Here is a 14,776-nt window from a genome sequence, read left to right as displayed (position 1 = left end):
AAATAAAACTCCCTTTTAGAATCTTTCTCTGATTCTCCTTAACAGTTAAGCTTTGTTTCTGTGTGTGTTAATATGGTGACATAAATAGGTGTCTGTGAAAATATAGTAGGTTGAGTTGCATTGTCAGCCTAAAACATTTCTGTAATTACTTGCTACTGTTTATATTTCTATCCTTTGTTAATGATAGCAGGTCACTTACCACATATTTATCGATAGATGCATGAACAAATTATTTTTGAAGATCATGGCTTTTATTTAGAATGAAAGTTAACTTGAAAAGTGTTAAGTCATCTTCTTTAGAATCATGTAGCCTCAAACATTAAATTTATTTGTATTGTGTGAAAAATTATTAATACCAAACCAACTGCCATAAGTCTCTTAGTAAATAGCATCTTGAATATCCTGAATGAACTCATAGATTATTATCTCTCACATACAGTTTAGTAGTCATTTTCATGTTAGTGGACAGAAATATATTTCAATAGTTCAAATCAAATTTACTGATTTTTCATAAAAATGTCATTTTAAAATCCAAACAGTGTAAGCTAACAAAATTTTATATATATGTATATATATGTTTGCATGTGTGTGTTTATAAGATTGTAATATGTAAAAGTTACCTTTGAGATAGTATTTAGTAATGTGAAGAGTTTTTTTCAGAATATGGATTATGAGTTTATTTAAATATTTTCTTAAAAGAGCAAATGTACTAGTTTCTACATTTTACATCAAACAAGTTCATGTCTGAGTTGTTTTAGAAAAGAAAACCATATGAATGGTTGGCATACTTTAGGTAGTTACTTGCTAAAGAACTCTGTACTTCAATTTTAAACAAAATTATGCTTTACTTTATTAAGTTATTTATGATTTTAAACCTTATCACTTTCCTTAATGCATATATTACAGCTTTGTTATAGTTTGCAGATAGTTATACTGCCATCAGTATGAGTCATGTTCAGTGCTTATATTCACTTCAAACTGAACATGGTATTGTATGTATGCTGTATTGTAACTGTTGCCTTCTTTAAATTTTCTCAGTACTTCAAATCATTATTTATGTTAATGTTATATATTTTGTAAGGAAATTCCTTTTTAAAAAAACCCCTATGGACATGGAATATTACTCAGCTATTAAAAAGAACACATTTGAGTCAGTTCTAATAAGATGGATGAAATTGGAGCCTATTATACAGAGTGAAGTAAGTCAGAAAGAAAAACGCCAGTACAGTATATTAATGCATATATATGGAATTTAGAAAGATGGTAACACCGACCCTATATATGAGACAACAAAAGAGACACAGATAAAAAGAACAGACTTTTGGACTCTGTGGGAGAAGGTGAGGGCAGGATAATTTGAGAGAATAGCATTGAAACATGTATATTGTCATACATAAGTTAGATCACCAGTCCAAGTTCGATGCATGAAACAGGGCACTCAGAGCCAGTACACTGGGACAACCCAGAGGGGTGGGATGGGGAGGGAGGTGGGAGGGGGCTTTGGGACTGGGGAACACATGTACACCCGTGGCTGATTCATGTCAATGTATGGCAAAAACAACCACAATATTGTAAAGTAATTAGCCTCCAATTACAATAAATTAATTAATTAAAAAAAAATCCTTGGAGGGCGGATGTGGGAGTGGGGTCAGAAGCTGGTAGGAACCTGAAACGTCTTGTAATTGTCTGAAGATTCTTCAATCACTGTGTCAAGTGACACAGATGTTTCTCTTTCTTCATATGATGAAGATCAGGGATTTAAACTTATCCAAAAAGCTAGAGAGGCACCATTTGTCCCCATTGGAATGGCAGGTTTTGCAGCAATTGTTGCATATGGATTATATAGATTGAAGAGCAGGGGAAATACTAAAATGTCTGTTCACCTGATCCGCGCGTGTGGCAGCTCAAGGCTTTGTTGTGGGAGCAATGACTCTTGGTATGGGCTATTCCCTATATCAAGAATTCTGGGCAAAACCTAAACTTTAGGAGAGGAGATGCTGTCTTGGTCTTGTTGGTAGTGCTTGCTTTAGTTAGACATCTCGTATTGAGGTTATATGTTTATGCTAAAAATAAATTGTTTGGGTCAGACAAAAAAAAAAAAATCCATGGAATACTTGTCCACTAACTCCATGTTAAAATTCCTTTTCTTCACAAAGTTATACAACACGATGGAATTATTCAGCCATACAAAGATAAGTTAGGAGCCAAATGAATATGGTTTACTTAATCACTTGAAAATATGGGAAAGTGATTTGAGAAGGCAGCTTAGAACAACTTATTTTCTAAATAAAATTCTGCTCCATTTGTAACTCTGAACATGTGGACTGAAAGGGCTGGTTCCCTTGGCTGGTGCCTGACCTCTGTGCACACCTTGGTCTTTCTTAATCGCACCCACACTGCGCACTACAGCCATATAAATTAGATTTTTGATGGATTATAAAGGGCAAGGCACAACTGCTGCAGATTGCATTATTCAGAAACTTTTGAAATGCTGCATATCCAACAGAATTTATTGTTTGTTTGAATGTAAGTTTTTATTGAGGTAAGCCTGTTTCTTTAGAAAAAGAAACTCATACAATGAGCCAGTGATTATTTCAAATTAAATAGGTTTAATTTCTGTCTTTCTCTCTCTCACTGCTTGTCTGTTTAAGAGTGACTTGCTTTGAAAGAAGATCTTGCTTATTACACCTGTGTTAATAGGAAGTTGTTGATTGAGATTTCTGTTACAAAAGTTTTTCTCCTTAAGTCAGGAGTAAGTTAAGTGTCTTTTATAAAATGAAATTGAGAGCATATAATCATAATGTAAGTATAAATCTATCATCTTTGCAAATGTCTTTTGGAATTCCTTTGTTTCTGTTAAAGCAGATAACTTCATACATAACTCCTTTGTTTTGCCAGATGCCAGATATTTTTCAAAAGAAAGGCACATGTAGATTGGTAAATGTAATATGTAATCTACAGTAAATTTAAAAGTACTTTTATAAAAATTTTAAAGGTTCTGTAGAAATGCAAACCTTTTGGTCATTTTTAATAAACTGAAAAATTGAAAGTTGTTCTTTTGAAAAGTCAAATTAGAAATAGGCTTTATGAGAAAGTTAAAATGTCAATTTCAAGTCACTCATTTTTACTTATTATCTCATATTTTTCATATAGAAACTCATATAGTATACTACTAAATTAACATAGTTTATTGGGCTTCCCTGATAGCTCAGTTGGTAAAGAATCTGCCTGCAACGCAGGAGACCCCTGTTTGATTCCTGGGTTGGGAAGATCTGCTGGAGAAGGGATAGGCTACCCACTCCAGTATTCTTGGGCTTCCCTTGAGGCTCAGCCGGTAAAGATACTGTCTGCAATGTGGGAGACCTGGGTTTGATCCCTGGTTTGGGAAGATCCCCTGGTGGAGGACATGGCCCACTGCAGTAATCTCACCTAGAGAATTCCATGGACTGTATAGTCCATGGGGTCACAAAGAGTTGGACACAACTGAGCGACTTTCATTTTCATTAAAAGTAAAACATTAGACTTTTCTTTAGAGAGAGATTTAAGATTGCATTATATTATTTAGGCAGTGATTTGTATCTAGTGCATTTATACTATTTATTGATCTTTTAGTTTCACCTGTTCAGACTTTTTTATTGATATATAAGTATCTAAAAATATAGATCTTCTAACCAAAGAATTTAGTCCCTAGCCTATAAATGCCTAATTATTTTCATCATTTAAAAGAATATTATTGTTACGATATTTGAAATTTTGTAATGCTATCAAAAGAGGATAATTTTTCCTGAATTATTAATTTTAGGTGCTGTTTTTCAACCCTAAACTTTCAGCCAAGAATGAAACTATTTAGAAGTTAAGATGACAACAGGTAATTTCTTGTAAGTTTATACTTTTGTCAATGTGTGTCAAAAAATTTATATCATAGAAATAGAAACAAAAAAGAAATGTATATCAACACAAGACTGTATTTTTTCCATCTAAAATTATCCTAGAAATGTGAAATATCTTGGTTTTGAAAGACCTTGCTTTATAACATGGAACTATTTTATTTAGACCTGTAGTTTTAGACCTACATTTTATCGCTTTTTACAAACTAATTCTGGTGTACTCTAAATCTGCTATCAGCTTTACAAATAAGTAAATGAAATCAGAATACAAATAGATTCAGAGATAGTGATTCAGGTTAGATGAGTATTCCTTACTGATAAAATCCGAGATGTTGAGTCATAACTGGTTGTGATGCTATTAAAAACAAGGACATTAATTTCAGCTACAGAAATCATTCTGTGATAAAGTTGACACTCCACCCTCAATGGAAAACCGTATGTGATGATGTCCATGATTCTAACGTAATGTAATGTCAACTGGGATTTTATTTGTTAGCCAGATTATTCCTGGAAAATTGTTAGAATTATCTTATAAAAAGTTGTTTTGAAAAAAAGAAAAAAGTTGTCTTGTTGTAAAGAAGCTTCAGTTCAGTTCAGTTCATTTACTCAGTCGTATTCGACTCTTTGCGACCCCATGGACTGTAGCACACCAGGCTTCCCTGTCCATCACCAACTCCGAGTTTACTCAAACTCATGTTCATTATGTTAGTGACATCCAACCATCTCATCCTGTCATCGCCTTCTCCTCCCGCCTTCAGTCTTTCCCAGCATCAGAGTCTTTTCCAATGAGTCAGTTCTTTGCATCAGGTGGCCAAAGTATTGGAGTTTCAGCTTCATTATCAGTCCTTCCAATGAATATTCAGGACTGATTTCCTTTAGTAAAGAAGCATAACATTGTGTAAAAAAGAAAAAAATTAGAAGATTAGTTCTGGTTGGTTTACTTTCCTTTTTTCCACTTAAATTCTTTGTAAGTTCTGTTTTCCTCTTTACATTTTTATACTTTTATAATTGTGAGGGTGAAACAATTTAAAATAAAAGAAAAGTTCAAATTCTTACAGTGAAGACATCTGGTTCGATAGTAATTATATCTTAAGGATATTAATATCTTAGTGGCAAATAAATACTAAATAACTTTTTTTAAATTAGTGTGCTTTTTTTAAAATGCCAAATTGGAACAATGCCATTTTCTTCTTCACATAAGATTCTATGTCACTTTCTGCACAGAAATGATCAGGAACCAACAAAGTTCAATTTTAAAGCAATGTATTAAATAATTTCCCCTTCAGGATCAAAAGATAAAGCATTCAGCAATTGACTTTTCTAATCATAAATAGTAGTCTATAGTAGTATAACTCAATGAGTAACTATAAAGACATATTTAAAGTATATAGTATATATAATACACACAGGAGATATGTTATAATGTTATAACATATGTTATACATATATGTTATACATATATGTTATACATATACATATATGTTATATAACATATAATGTTACAACATTATAACATATCTCCTGTGTTTATTTCTAAGTTTTTCTATATAATGGTTTTGGGGGGGTTTTTTTTCAAAGAATGAGTGAAGAGGTAGAGTCTGGAAGGGAGGGATAGGTACCAAGAAAGAAAGGGAAGGCAGAGAAAGAAGCATAACAGAAAGGTCAAAGATAAGGAAGGAAGAAAGGAGGGAGAAAGAGGAGAAAAAGGAAGAGAGACACGGAAATTTATTTTCTTAATATTCCAAAGTTTTTTGCTGTATCCCATATGGTGGTATTACTGTTTTCAGTTTTACTGAGGACTTGAAGTATGTCTTTATAGTTACTAGCTATTACCTAATGTCCCCTTGCAAATCAAAACCTAATAAAATATTTTTGTTTTTTGATGTTAGAATTGTCATATATAGAAATACTTAAAGATGATTTTGAACATTAGAATTTATTTAATAATCTAAATTTTTTTTCCCACAGCAATTTCAGGCTTTAATGTATCCGAAACCTTAAAGGAAAAATAGGAAACCAAGTATACTATTGGGACAGAACTCTAAGCGAAGCTGTACTGAATGAGAAAAGCCACTATTCATTTTAAGATACTGGTCTTCTCCTTTTAATCTATTATATCGTTTAGTAGCTAAATTGTGTCCAACTCTTTCCTGAACCCATGGACTGTAGCCCACCCAGCTTCTCTGTCCATGGAATTTCCTAGGCAACAATACTGGAGTGGGTTGCCGTTTTTTTTCTCCAGGGAATCTTCCTAACTCAGGATAACCCGCGACTCCTGTGTTAGCCGGTAGATTCTTCACCACTGAGCCACCAGGGAAGCCCTTGATATATTATAGAGAGTCCCTATGTCTGCAATACAGTTTTAAACTCCATTGTAATTAATGGCCATATCCTTAAGACAGATTAATTTCTTTCCCTCAAAGAGATAGAAGTCCCTGCTTATCAAATAAGGAATAAGACTAAGTCCTTCATTTTAAGAAACAATTCTTTATTCTAATTTTTAGAATTACTACTTCAATCTAAGATATTTAGTCCTTTTCCTTATTTTATTAGAAAAACTATAATTTGTCTTTTATTTATGTATATGTTTTAGATCACGAAGAGCCCTGTGGTCCTAGTCACAGGTCATTCTGCTTGAATGGAGGACTTTGTTATGTGATACCTACTATTCCCAGCCCGTTTTGTAGGTGAGTAAAATGGGCTGGGGGAGAGGGTAATTTTATTTTTCACTATCTACTCACTTCTTTAAGAAGTGATAAATATTGAATAAAGAATGTGAGATGAAAAAGGGCAAGGAACACTTCATATCTATATAAATATTTATAGATAAATATTTATCTATATAAATATGAAGTGTTCCTTGCCCTTTTTCATCTCACATTCTTTATTCAGTATTTATCACTCCTTGAAGAAGTGGAAAAGAATTATGGTTTAAAAAAACAAAGCAAAGTGGCAAATCATCTCAAAAGCATTTATTTTGAAAATTTGTAGTGGTAGTTTCCAGTCTATTAGTATTTTTTAATAATCCGTTTTAGTAAACTCTACAATTTTAGCAAATTAGGGAAGACAGTCTATACTTAACATTCTGGCAAAACAGCTAGAGAATTCACGAATGTAAGAAAACACACCATGAGATATTTTGCTTTGATTTAGAATATATAAGTACATGATAACTGTGTTGGTACCAAAACTTCATTTGATACATTAAATTGAAAATGAAGAGTTAAGTTTTTCTAACAGTGGGAGCAAATTTTGAAAAGAAAGGATCTTAGTTTTTATTGTTTTAAAAGAATATGATTCACTTTGGGAGTATAGTTATAGCCAGTGGTTAATAAAAGACTTGAAAACAGTACTTGTATAGCTGACTTTATGTGAGTTTGGTTGAATAGGATTAAAGGGGGTTACAATAAGCCTCTTTTAATATGTGAACTAACAACATGGTACTACCAGTACTGTTCCTAGGTTTTAGCAGAGCTGACATCCAAAGATATTTTGTGGCATGTGTGTCAATTACTCTGTTTTTGTTATTTAACTGAAATGAGAGAGAGAGAATCTAGATTTAAGACCATATTAAATAAAGGAATAGGAAAGTGAAATTTTCAGAAAAAGAGAAGAATGTTGGGATTTAGTGTGGAGGAGGAGAGACAGAGAAATAACCTTATAATTATCTCAGGGAGTTTTTAGAAGTTTTCATGGAAGGAATAGTGACTGACTATTTTTAAAAATAGGTATTTTTTTCCTCTTAGGTGAAAAAATAAGGGGATAAAGGAACAAATTAACAATTATTTCTCACCCTCCAGATGCTTTACATTAGATTACATTTTAAATCCATTTACTGAAATATAATTTATGTATGATAAACAACATTCATGTAAGTGCATTAACTGATGAATTTTGACTAATGTTTATACCTGTGAAACCACCACCACCACGAAATACAGAATATTTCCACTATCCCCTCAAATTTCTTTACTGACCATATTCTTTATTTACATTTCCATGTTTCATTCTCAGAAAAACCTTAGAGAAAAGGTGGAGAGGAGACCTAAGGAAATAGAAAAATAAGGAGAAAATGAAAAATTGACTGTATACTAACTGTCTGTTATATTGCACTGAGTAAGTGGAAAGAAAGAGTTAAAGAGTATTGAAATATGGAAAGTCATTGAAATGGGAAGAAATCTAGTGTTTTAGTTCAGGCTACTATAGCAAAATACCATAGACTGAGTGGCTTATGAAAAACAAAAATTTATTTCTTATAGTTCTAAAGGCCAGAAGTCTGAGATCAGGGTGCCAGCCTGGATGCTTTCTGGTTTGCAGATGTACCTGGGTAGAACTTTTGACTGGCAGGTTTATTGTCAGGAAGAGCTGGTAAGGAGCCAGCTATCAGACTGCAGAGACAACATATGATAGAATGAGGAGGACCTTCCTCTAGGTGTAAGCAAATTACAAACCACAGGCCAGATTGTTTTTTGTTTGACCCTTGACTTAAGGTTTTTTTTTTCTTTGCTTTTTAAAGGGTTATAAAACATATTCAGAAAATTATGGAAGATTATGCCATGCATGGCAGGAAGAGAGAGTTCACTAGAGCCTCTTTTATAAGGTTGCTAATCCCATTCATGAGGGATTCCATCCTCATGACTTAATCACCTCCCAAAGCCTCTACCTTCTAATACTATCATATTGGGGTTATGAAATTCAACATAAGATTTTTTTGGGGGACACAGATGTTTAGCCCATAGAACTTAGGTTGTCACTCTGCTTTTGCATTTTATATAGATGCATTTTTAGTTTATTTTTAAAGAGTGACTAATGAAAGAGAATGGGCTGCTTTGCTGGGAACTCATGCCAGGCTTAAGAATCTATCTGATTTCTTCCTAATTTCAGACTTTAATAGTGGTAGTAATTGAGGAGAAGTTGAAACCATGCCCCACGATTCATAATGGCTAGGAAGGAAGCAAGGTCACCATGTTGCGTGATCACAGGAGATTCTTTGAGATTAGCACTTGCTGCACAGTGTACAAGGTATATCCTGGAGTTATTAAACATACTGAAAGAAGGTGAAGTCAGGAGGAACAAAAGGCACCTTGAGCAAAAAGGAAGAAATATAGTGACTAAGAGTTCAGTGAAACTGAATGGCAGATAAGTTTAAAATCATATTTTGTAAAAATAATTGCCTTCTAATAATTTTAGGACCATTTTTCTAATACAGTCCTATAGGCTATATTGCCTATATGTAAAGGCAAACTCATTTCCCATCCCAACTCATTCTATTTCCTGCATTCCCTATTTCTGACAATCCAACCACCTTGTCACTCACTGATTCTTCTTTAACTGTCATTGAAGTCTTGTCTGGTTGTCAGGTCAAAATTCTGCCTTTGCTGTAGGTCTCTCATCTTTCTAGCCCCCTGTGTTCTTACAATCATTGTGTTAGCTCATACCTTCTTAATCCCTGATTTGTCTATAGAAATGGTTTCCTAGCCAATTTTCTTGGACCCTAATTCTCATCACTGCTTCTGCTAAAATAAAACTTCAGTGACAACCTTCATACCTACCCATCTGCCACAGATACCATGAAGTTTCACCTTTTGCCATAGCTTTTAGAGACATCTACTGTTTGCCCCCAAACCACCTTTGTGATCTTCTATTCTTCCTTGGTCTGAGTTCTACCTTGAACAATTTACTATTTATGTTAGACACATTTTGCATTTTCTCACCCTTCCTTTTCTTCCTGTCTGTTGGCATCTCACTCCAGAATACTTGCCTGGGAAGTCCCATGGACAGAGGAGCCTGGCAGACTACAGTTCATAGAGTCACAAAGAGTAGAACTTGACTTGCGACCGAGTACAAACACATGTGCATATTCAAATCCTACTTGTATTTCAAGGTTGCCTCCTTCCTAATCACTCACCTCATCACAAATCAAAATTAATATCCTCCTCTCTGTACAGAGAAATGTGTGGAATTTATTGCCTTGTATTTTGTATCACATATATACTCACTTTCTTTATTCTACAATAAATATCCCCCATCATTCTTATCATTTAGGAAATTGCCTTGCCCATGATAGATGACAGTTTAAATAATTGTTGATTCATCTCTGAATCAGTGGTCAGTATATTTTTCTTGTGTGAAATATATAAGTAAATTAATAAAATACTTAGAAATACTACAATGGCAATAAACAAATAGGCTTTACAAATTTAATTTACTCTTTCTTACACATTGGTCTTTTTCTTCTGTCTCTCTCTCTTTTTTTTTTTTCTTCTTATTTGGACTTTCAAACCAGCATCCTCTGGTTTTTCTCATGTAGTTTCTTTATTTGCTTATTTAGCACAGTGATCTTCCTTTTTTAAGCTAATATTTTAAAGTTGAGGACTACATGGTATGAGTTTGTTAGTGTTGAGATTTGCTCTAGAGCCTGATTCACGTACAGAATTTTAAATGGTCTGTGTCTGCGAAAGAAGATTGTGGATTCTTTAATCGACAGATGTCAAGATTTATGTATACACTTAAATCAGGCTTGTTATAATGTGCTGTTCAAATCTCTCATATCCTTAATAATCTTATCTTCATGATTTATCAGTAATTAAAGGGGACAGGGAGGCCTGGTGTGCTGCGATTCATGGGGTCGCAAAGAATTGGACACAACTGAGCGACTGAACTGAACTGAAAGGATTATGTCCAAATTTCTCACTAATTTTGGATTTTTAATACCATGATTTCTGTTAATTTTTGCTGAATGTATTTCAGGCAGTGTTATTAAGCATATATTAATTTAGAATGGTTATGTCTTCTGGGTGTGTGTGTGTGTGTGTGTGTGTGTGTAGTCATGTCCAACTTTTTGCGACCCCATGGACTGCAGCCTGCCAGGCTCCTCTGTCCATGGGATTTTCCAGGCAAGAATACTAGAGTAGGTTGCCATTTTCTCTTCCAGGTCTTCTGATGAAGTGTCCTTTTTTATCATGATATAGTGACCTTCTTCATCACTAATATTTTTTGTCTTAAAATCTATTTAACTGACATTAGTGTGTTACACTAGCCTTCCTGTTTTGGTACTTGACTCGTATACATTTTTCTTTCAATTTTACAGTGTGTGTCTATAAACACATACAGTTAGTTGAACTTCACCTTTTCTGTCTTTACTGGAATGATTGAGTTTTATTTTTCCATCCTACATTCTGTTTATTTTCATTGACATGTCTTAAAATTAATGAAAAGAACAGAAAAAAATATTAGAATAAATAGTACATAATGAGTGTAAGTGTTATTTTGAAACTTGTGCTTCAGATGTGTCAGTGTGCATGTGTTTGGAGTCACATATACTATTTTTTGATTCAGTGGCTCAATATTGTTATTTTTTTAATTGATGGTGGTATAGTCGCTAAGTCTTGTCTAACTCTTGCAACCACATGGACTGTAACCCCCCAGTTAAGAATACTGGAATAGATTGCCTTTTCTTTCTCTAGGGGATCTTCCAGACCCAGGGATTGAACCCAGGTCTCCTGTACTGTGGGCGCTTTCTTTACCAACTGAGCCACCAGGGAAACCCTATTTTTTTTTTAATTGGAGTATAGTTAATTTATAATGTTGTGTTACTTTCTGTTGTATAGCACAGTGAATCAATTATATATATTTCCCCACTTTTTTAGACTCATTTCCCACATGGGTCATTACATAGTACTGAGTAGAGTTCCATTGGGCTCTATATGCACGCTCAGTCACTTCAGTTGTGTCCTACTCTTTGCGACCCTATGGACTGTAGCCCATGAGGCTCTCTGTACGTGGGATTCTGTAGGCAAGGATACTGGAGTGGGTTGCTGTGCCCTCCTCAAGGGAATCTTCCTGACTCAAGGTTTGAACTAGAGTCTCTTGCGACTCTTGCATTGCAGGCAGATTCTTTACCCACTGAGCCACCTGGAAGGCCTCTATGCTATACAGTAGGTCATTATTAATATTTATTTATTTTATATATGGGCTTCCTTGGTAGCTCAGCTGGTAAAGAATCTGCCTGCAGAGCAGGAGATCCCGGTTTGATTCCTGGGGTGGGAAGATCCCTTGGAGAAGAGTAGGCTACCCACTCCAGTATTCTTGGGCTTCCCTGGTGGCTCAGCTGGTAAAGAATCTGCCTGCGATGTGGGACACGTGGGTTTGATCCCTGGGTCAGGAAGATCCCCCAGAGGAAGGCATGGCAACCCACTCCAGTATTCTTGCCTGGAGAATCCCCATGGACTGAGGAGTCTGGCAGACTGCAGTCCATGGGGTTGCAGAGTCAGACACAACTGAGCGACTAAGCACTGCACAGCATTTTCTATGTGGTAATGTATATATTATTGTTGTTGTTCAGTTGCTAAGTTGGGTCCAACTGTTTGTGACCCTATGGACTGTAGAATGCCAGGCTTCTCTGTCCTTCACTAACTTCCAGAATTTGCTCAAATTCATGTCCATTGAGTCAGTGATGCTAACAATTTCACCCTCTGCAGCCTCCTTCTTTTACCTTCAGTCGTTCCCAGCATCAGAGTCTTTTTCAATGAGTTGGCTTTTGGCATCACATGGCCAAAGTATTGGAGCTTCAGCTTCAGCATCAGTGCTTCCAGTGAGTAGTCAAGAATTGACTGGTGTGAACTCTTTGCAGTCCAAAGGACTCTCAAGAGTCTTTTCCAGCACAGTTCAAAAGTGTGTATATGTTATGCCCTTTTCCTCTTGCCCTCAATCTTTCCTAACATCAGGGTCTTTTCCAATGAGTCAGTTCTTCACATCAGGTGGCCAAAGTATCAGAGCTTCAGCTTTAACATCAGTCCTTCCAATGAATATTCAGGGTTGATTTCCTTTAGGATTGACTGCTTTGATCTCCTTGCTGTCCAAGACACTCTCAAGAGTCTTCTCCAGCACCACAGTTCAAAAGCATCAATTCTTTGGTGCTCAGCCTCCTTTATGGTCCAACTCTCACATCCATACATGACTACTGGAAAAACCATAGCTTTGACTATACAGACCTTTGTCAGCAAAGTGATGTCTCTGCTTTTTAATACACTGTCTAGGTTCTTCTTAGCTTTTCTTCCAAGGAGCAAGTATCTTTTAATTTTGTGGCTGTAGTCACCATCCACAGTGATTTTGGAGCCTGAAAATGAAATCTGACAGTTTCCACTTTTTTCCCGTCTATTTGCCATGAAGTGATGTGATCGAATCCCATGATCTTCGTTTTTTGAATATTGAGTTTTAAACCAGCTTTTTCACTCTCCTTTTTCACCTTCATCAAAAGGCTCTTTAGTTCCTCTTTGCTTTCTGCCATTAGGGTGGTATCATCTGCATATCTGAGGTTGTTGATAATTTCTCCTGGCAATATTGATTCTAGCTTGTGAAGTCATCTAGCCCAGCATTTTGCATGATGTACCCTGCATATAAGTTAAATAAGCAGGGTGACAGTATATAGCCTTGACATACTCCTTTCCCAATTTTGAACCAGTCCTTTTTTCCATGTCCAGTTCTAACTATTGCTTCTTGACCTGCAAACAGATTTCTCAGGAGGCAGGTAAGGTGGTCTGGTATTCCCATCTCTTCAGAAATATTCCATAGTTTGTTGTGATCCATACAGTAAAAGGCTTTAGTGTAGTCAATGAAACAGAAGTAGATGTTTTTTTGGAATTCCCTTGCTTTTTCTTTGATCCAACGGATGTTGGCAATTTGATCTCTGTTTCCTCTGACTTTTCTAAATCCAGCTTATACATCTGGAAGTTCTTGGTTCACATAGGGCTGAAGCCTAGCCTGAAAGAGTTTGAGCATAATCTTGCTAGCACATGAAATGAGTGCAATTGTGCGGTAGTTTGAGCATTGTTTGGCATTGCCTTTCTTTGGTATTGGAATAAAAGCTGACCTTTTCCAGTCCTGAGGCCACTGCTGAGTTTTCCAAATTTGCTGGCATATTGAGTACAGCACTTTAACAGCATCATCTTTTAGGATTTTAACTAGCTCAGCTGGAATTCCATCAGCTCCACTAACTTTGTTCATAGCCACATTTCCTAAGGCCCACTTGACCTCACACTCCAGGATGTCTGGCTCTAGGTGAGTGATCACACCACTGTGGTTATCTGGGTCATTAAGAGCTTTTTTGTACAGTTCTGTGTATTCTTGCCACCTCTTCTTAATCCCTCTGTTCTGTTAAGTCCTTGCTATATTTGTCCTTTATTGTGCCCTCTTTGCATGAAATGTTCCCTTTGTATCTCCAATTTTCTTAAAGAGATCTCTGGTCTTTCCCATTCTGTTGTTTTCCTCTGTTTCTTTGCATTGTTCACTTAAAAAGGATTTCTTATTTCTCCTTTCTATTCTCTGGAACTCTGCATTCAATTGGGTTTATCTTTCCCTTTCTACTTTACCTTTCACTTCTCTTCTTTTCTCAGCTATTTGTAAGGCCTCCTCAGACAACCGCTTTGCCTCCCTGCATTTCTTTTTCTTGAGGATGGTGTTGGTCACCACGTCCTGTACAGTGTTACAAACCTCTGTCCATAGTTCTTCAGGCACTCTTATCGGATCTAATCCCTTGAATCTAGTCGTCACCTCTACTGTATAATCATAAGAGATTTGATTTAGGTCATATGAATGACCTAGTGGCTTTCCCTACTTTCTTCAGTTTGAGCCTGAATTTTATAATAAAGAGTTCATGATCTGAGCCACAGTCAGCTCCCGGTCTTGTTTTTGCTGACTGTATAGAGCTTTTCCATCTTTGGCTGCAAAGACTGTAATCAATTTGATTTCGGTATTGACCACCTGGAGATGTCCATGTGTAGAGTCGCCTCTTGTGTTGTTGGAAGAGGGTATTTGCTATGACCAATGCATCAATGCATTCTCTTGCCAAAACTCTGTTAGCTTCTGCCCTGCTTTATTTTGTGCTCCAA

The 14,776-nt window shown here is 35.7% G+C and overlaps 1 protein-coding gene and 1 pseudogene across 6 annotated transcripts in view; both read left to right on the top strand.

Moving 5' to 3' along the window:
• NRG4 (neuregulin 4) overlaps positions 1-14,776 on the top strand; it is a 118,173-nt gene that overhangs the window by 43,354 nt on the left and 60,043 nt on the right. For all 6 annotated transcript variants that reach the window (XR_009492155.1, XR_009492154.1, XR_009492152.1 and 3 more), the window contains 2 exons: positions 3,803-3,868; positions 6,481-6,574. Coding sequence is in view for 1 of the 6 variants with exons in the window: in XM_059879314.1 (XP_059735297.1) it covers positions 3,859-3,868; positions 6,481-6,574 (104 nt within the window). In the remaining 5 variants the exon portion in view is untranslated. The remainder of the gene's footprint in view (positions 1-3,802; positions 3,869-6,480; positions 6,575-14,776) is intronic.
• On the top strand, positions 1,686-2,446 carry LOC107131605 (HIG1 domain family member 1A, mitochondrial-like; annotated as a pseudogene).

Source organism: Bos taurus, chromosome 21 (genome assembly GCF_002263795.3).
Source record: "Bos taurus isolate L1 Dominette 01449 registration number 42190680 breed Hereford chromosome 21, ARS-UCD2.0, whole genome shotgun sequence".
NCBI lineage: Eukaryota > Metazoa > Chordata > Mammalia > Artiodactyla > Bovidae > Bos > Bos taurus.
The sequence above is the reverse complement of the archived record's forward strand: the minus strand, read 5'-3'. Positions and strand labels throughout refer to the sequence as shown.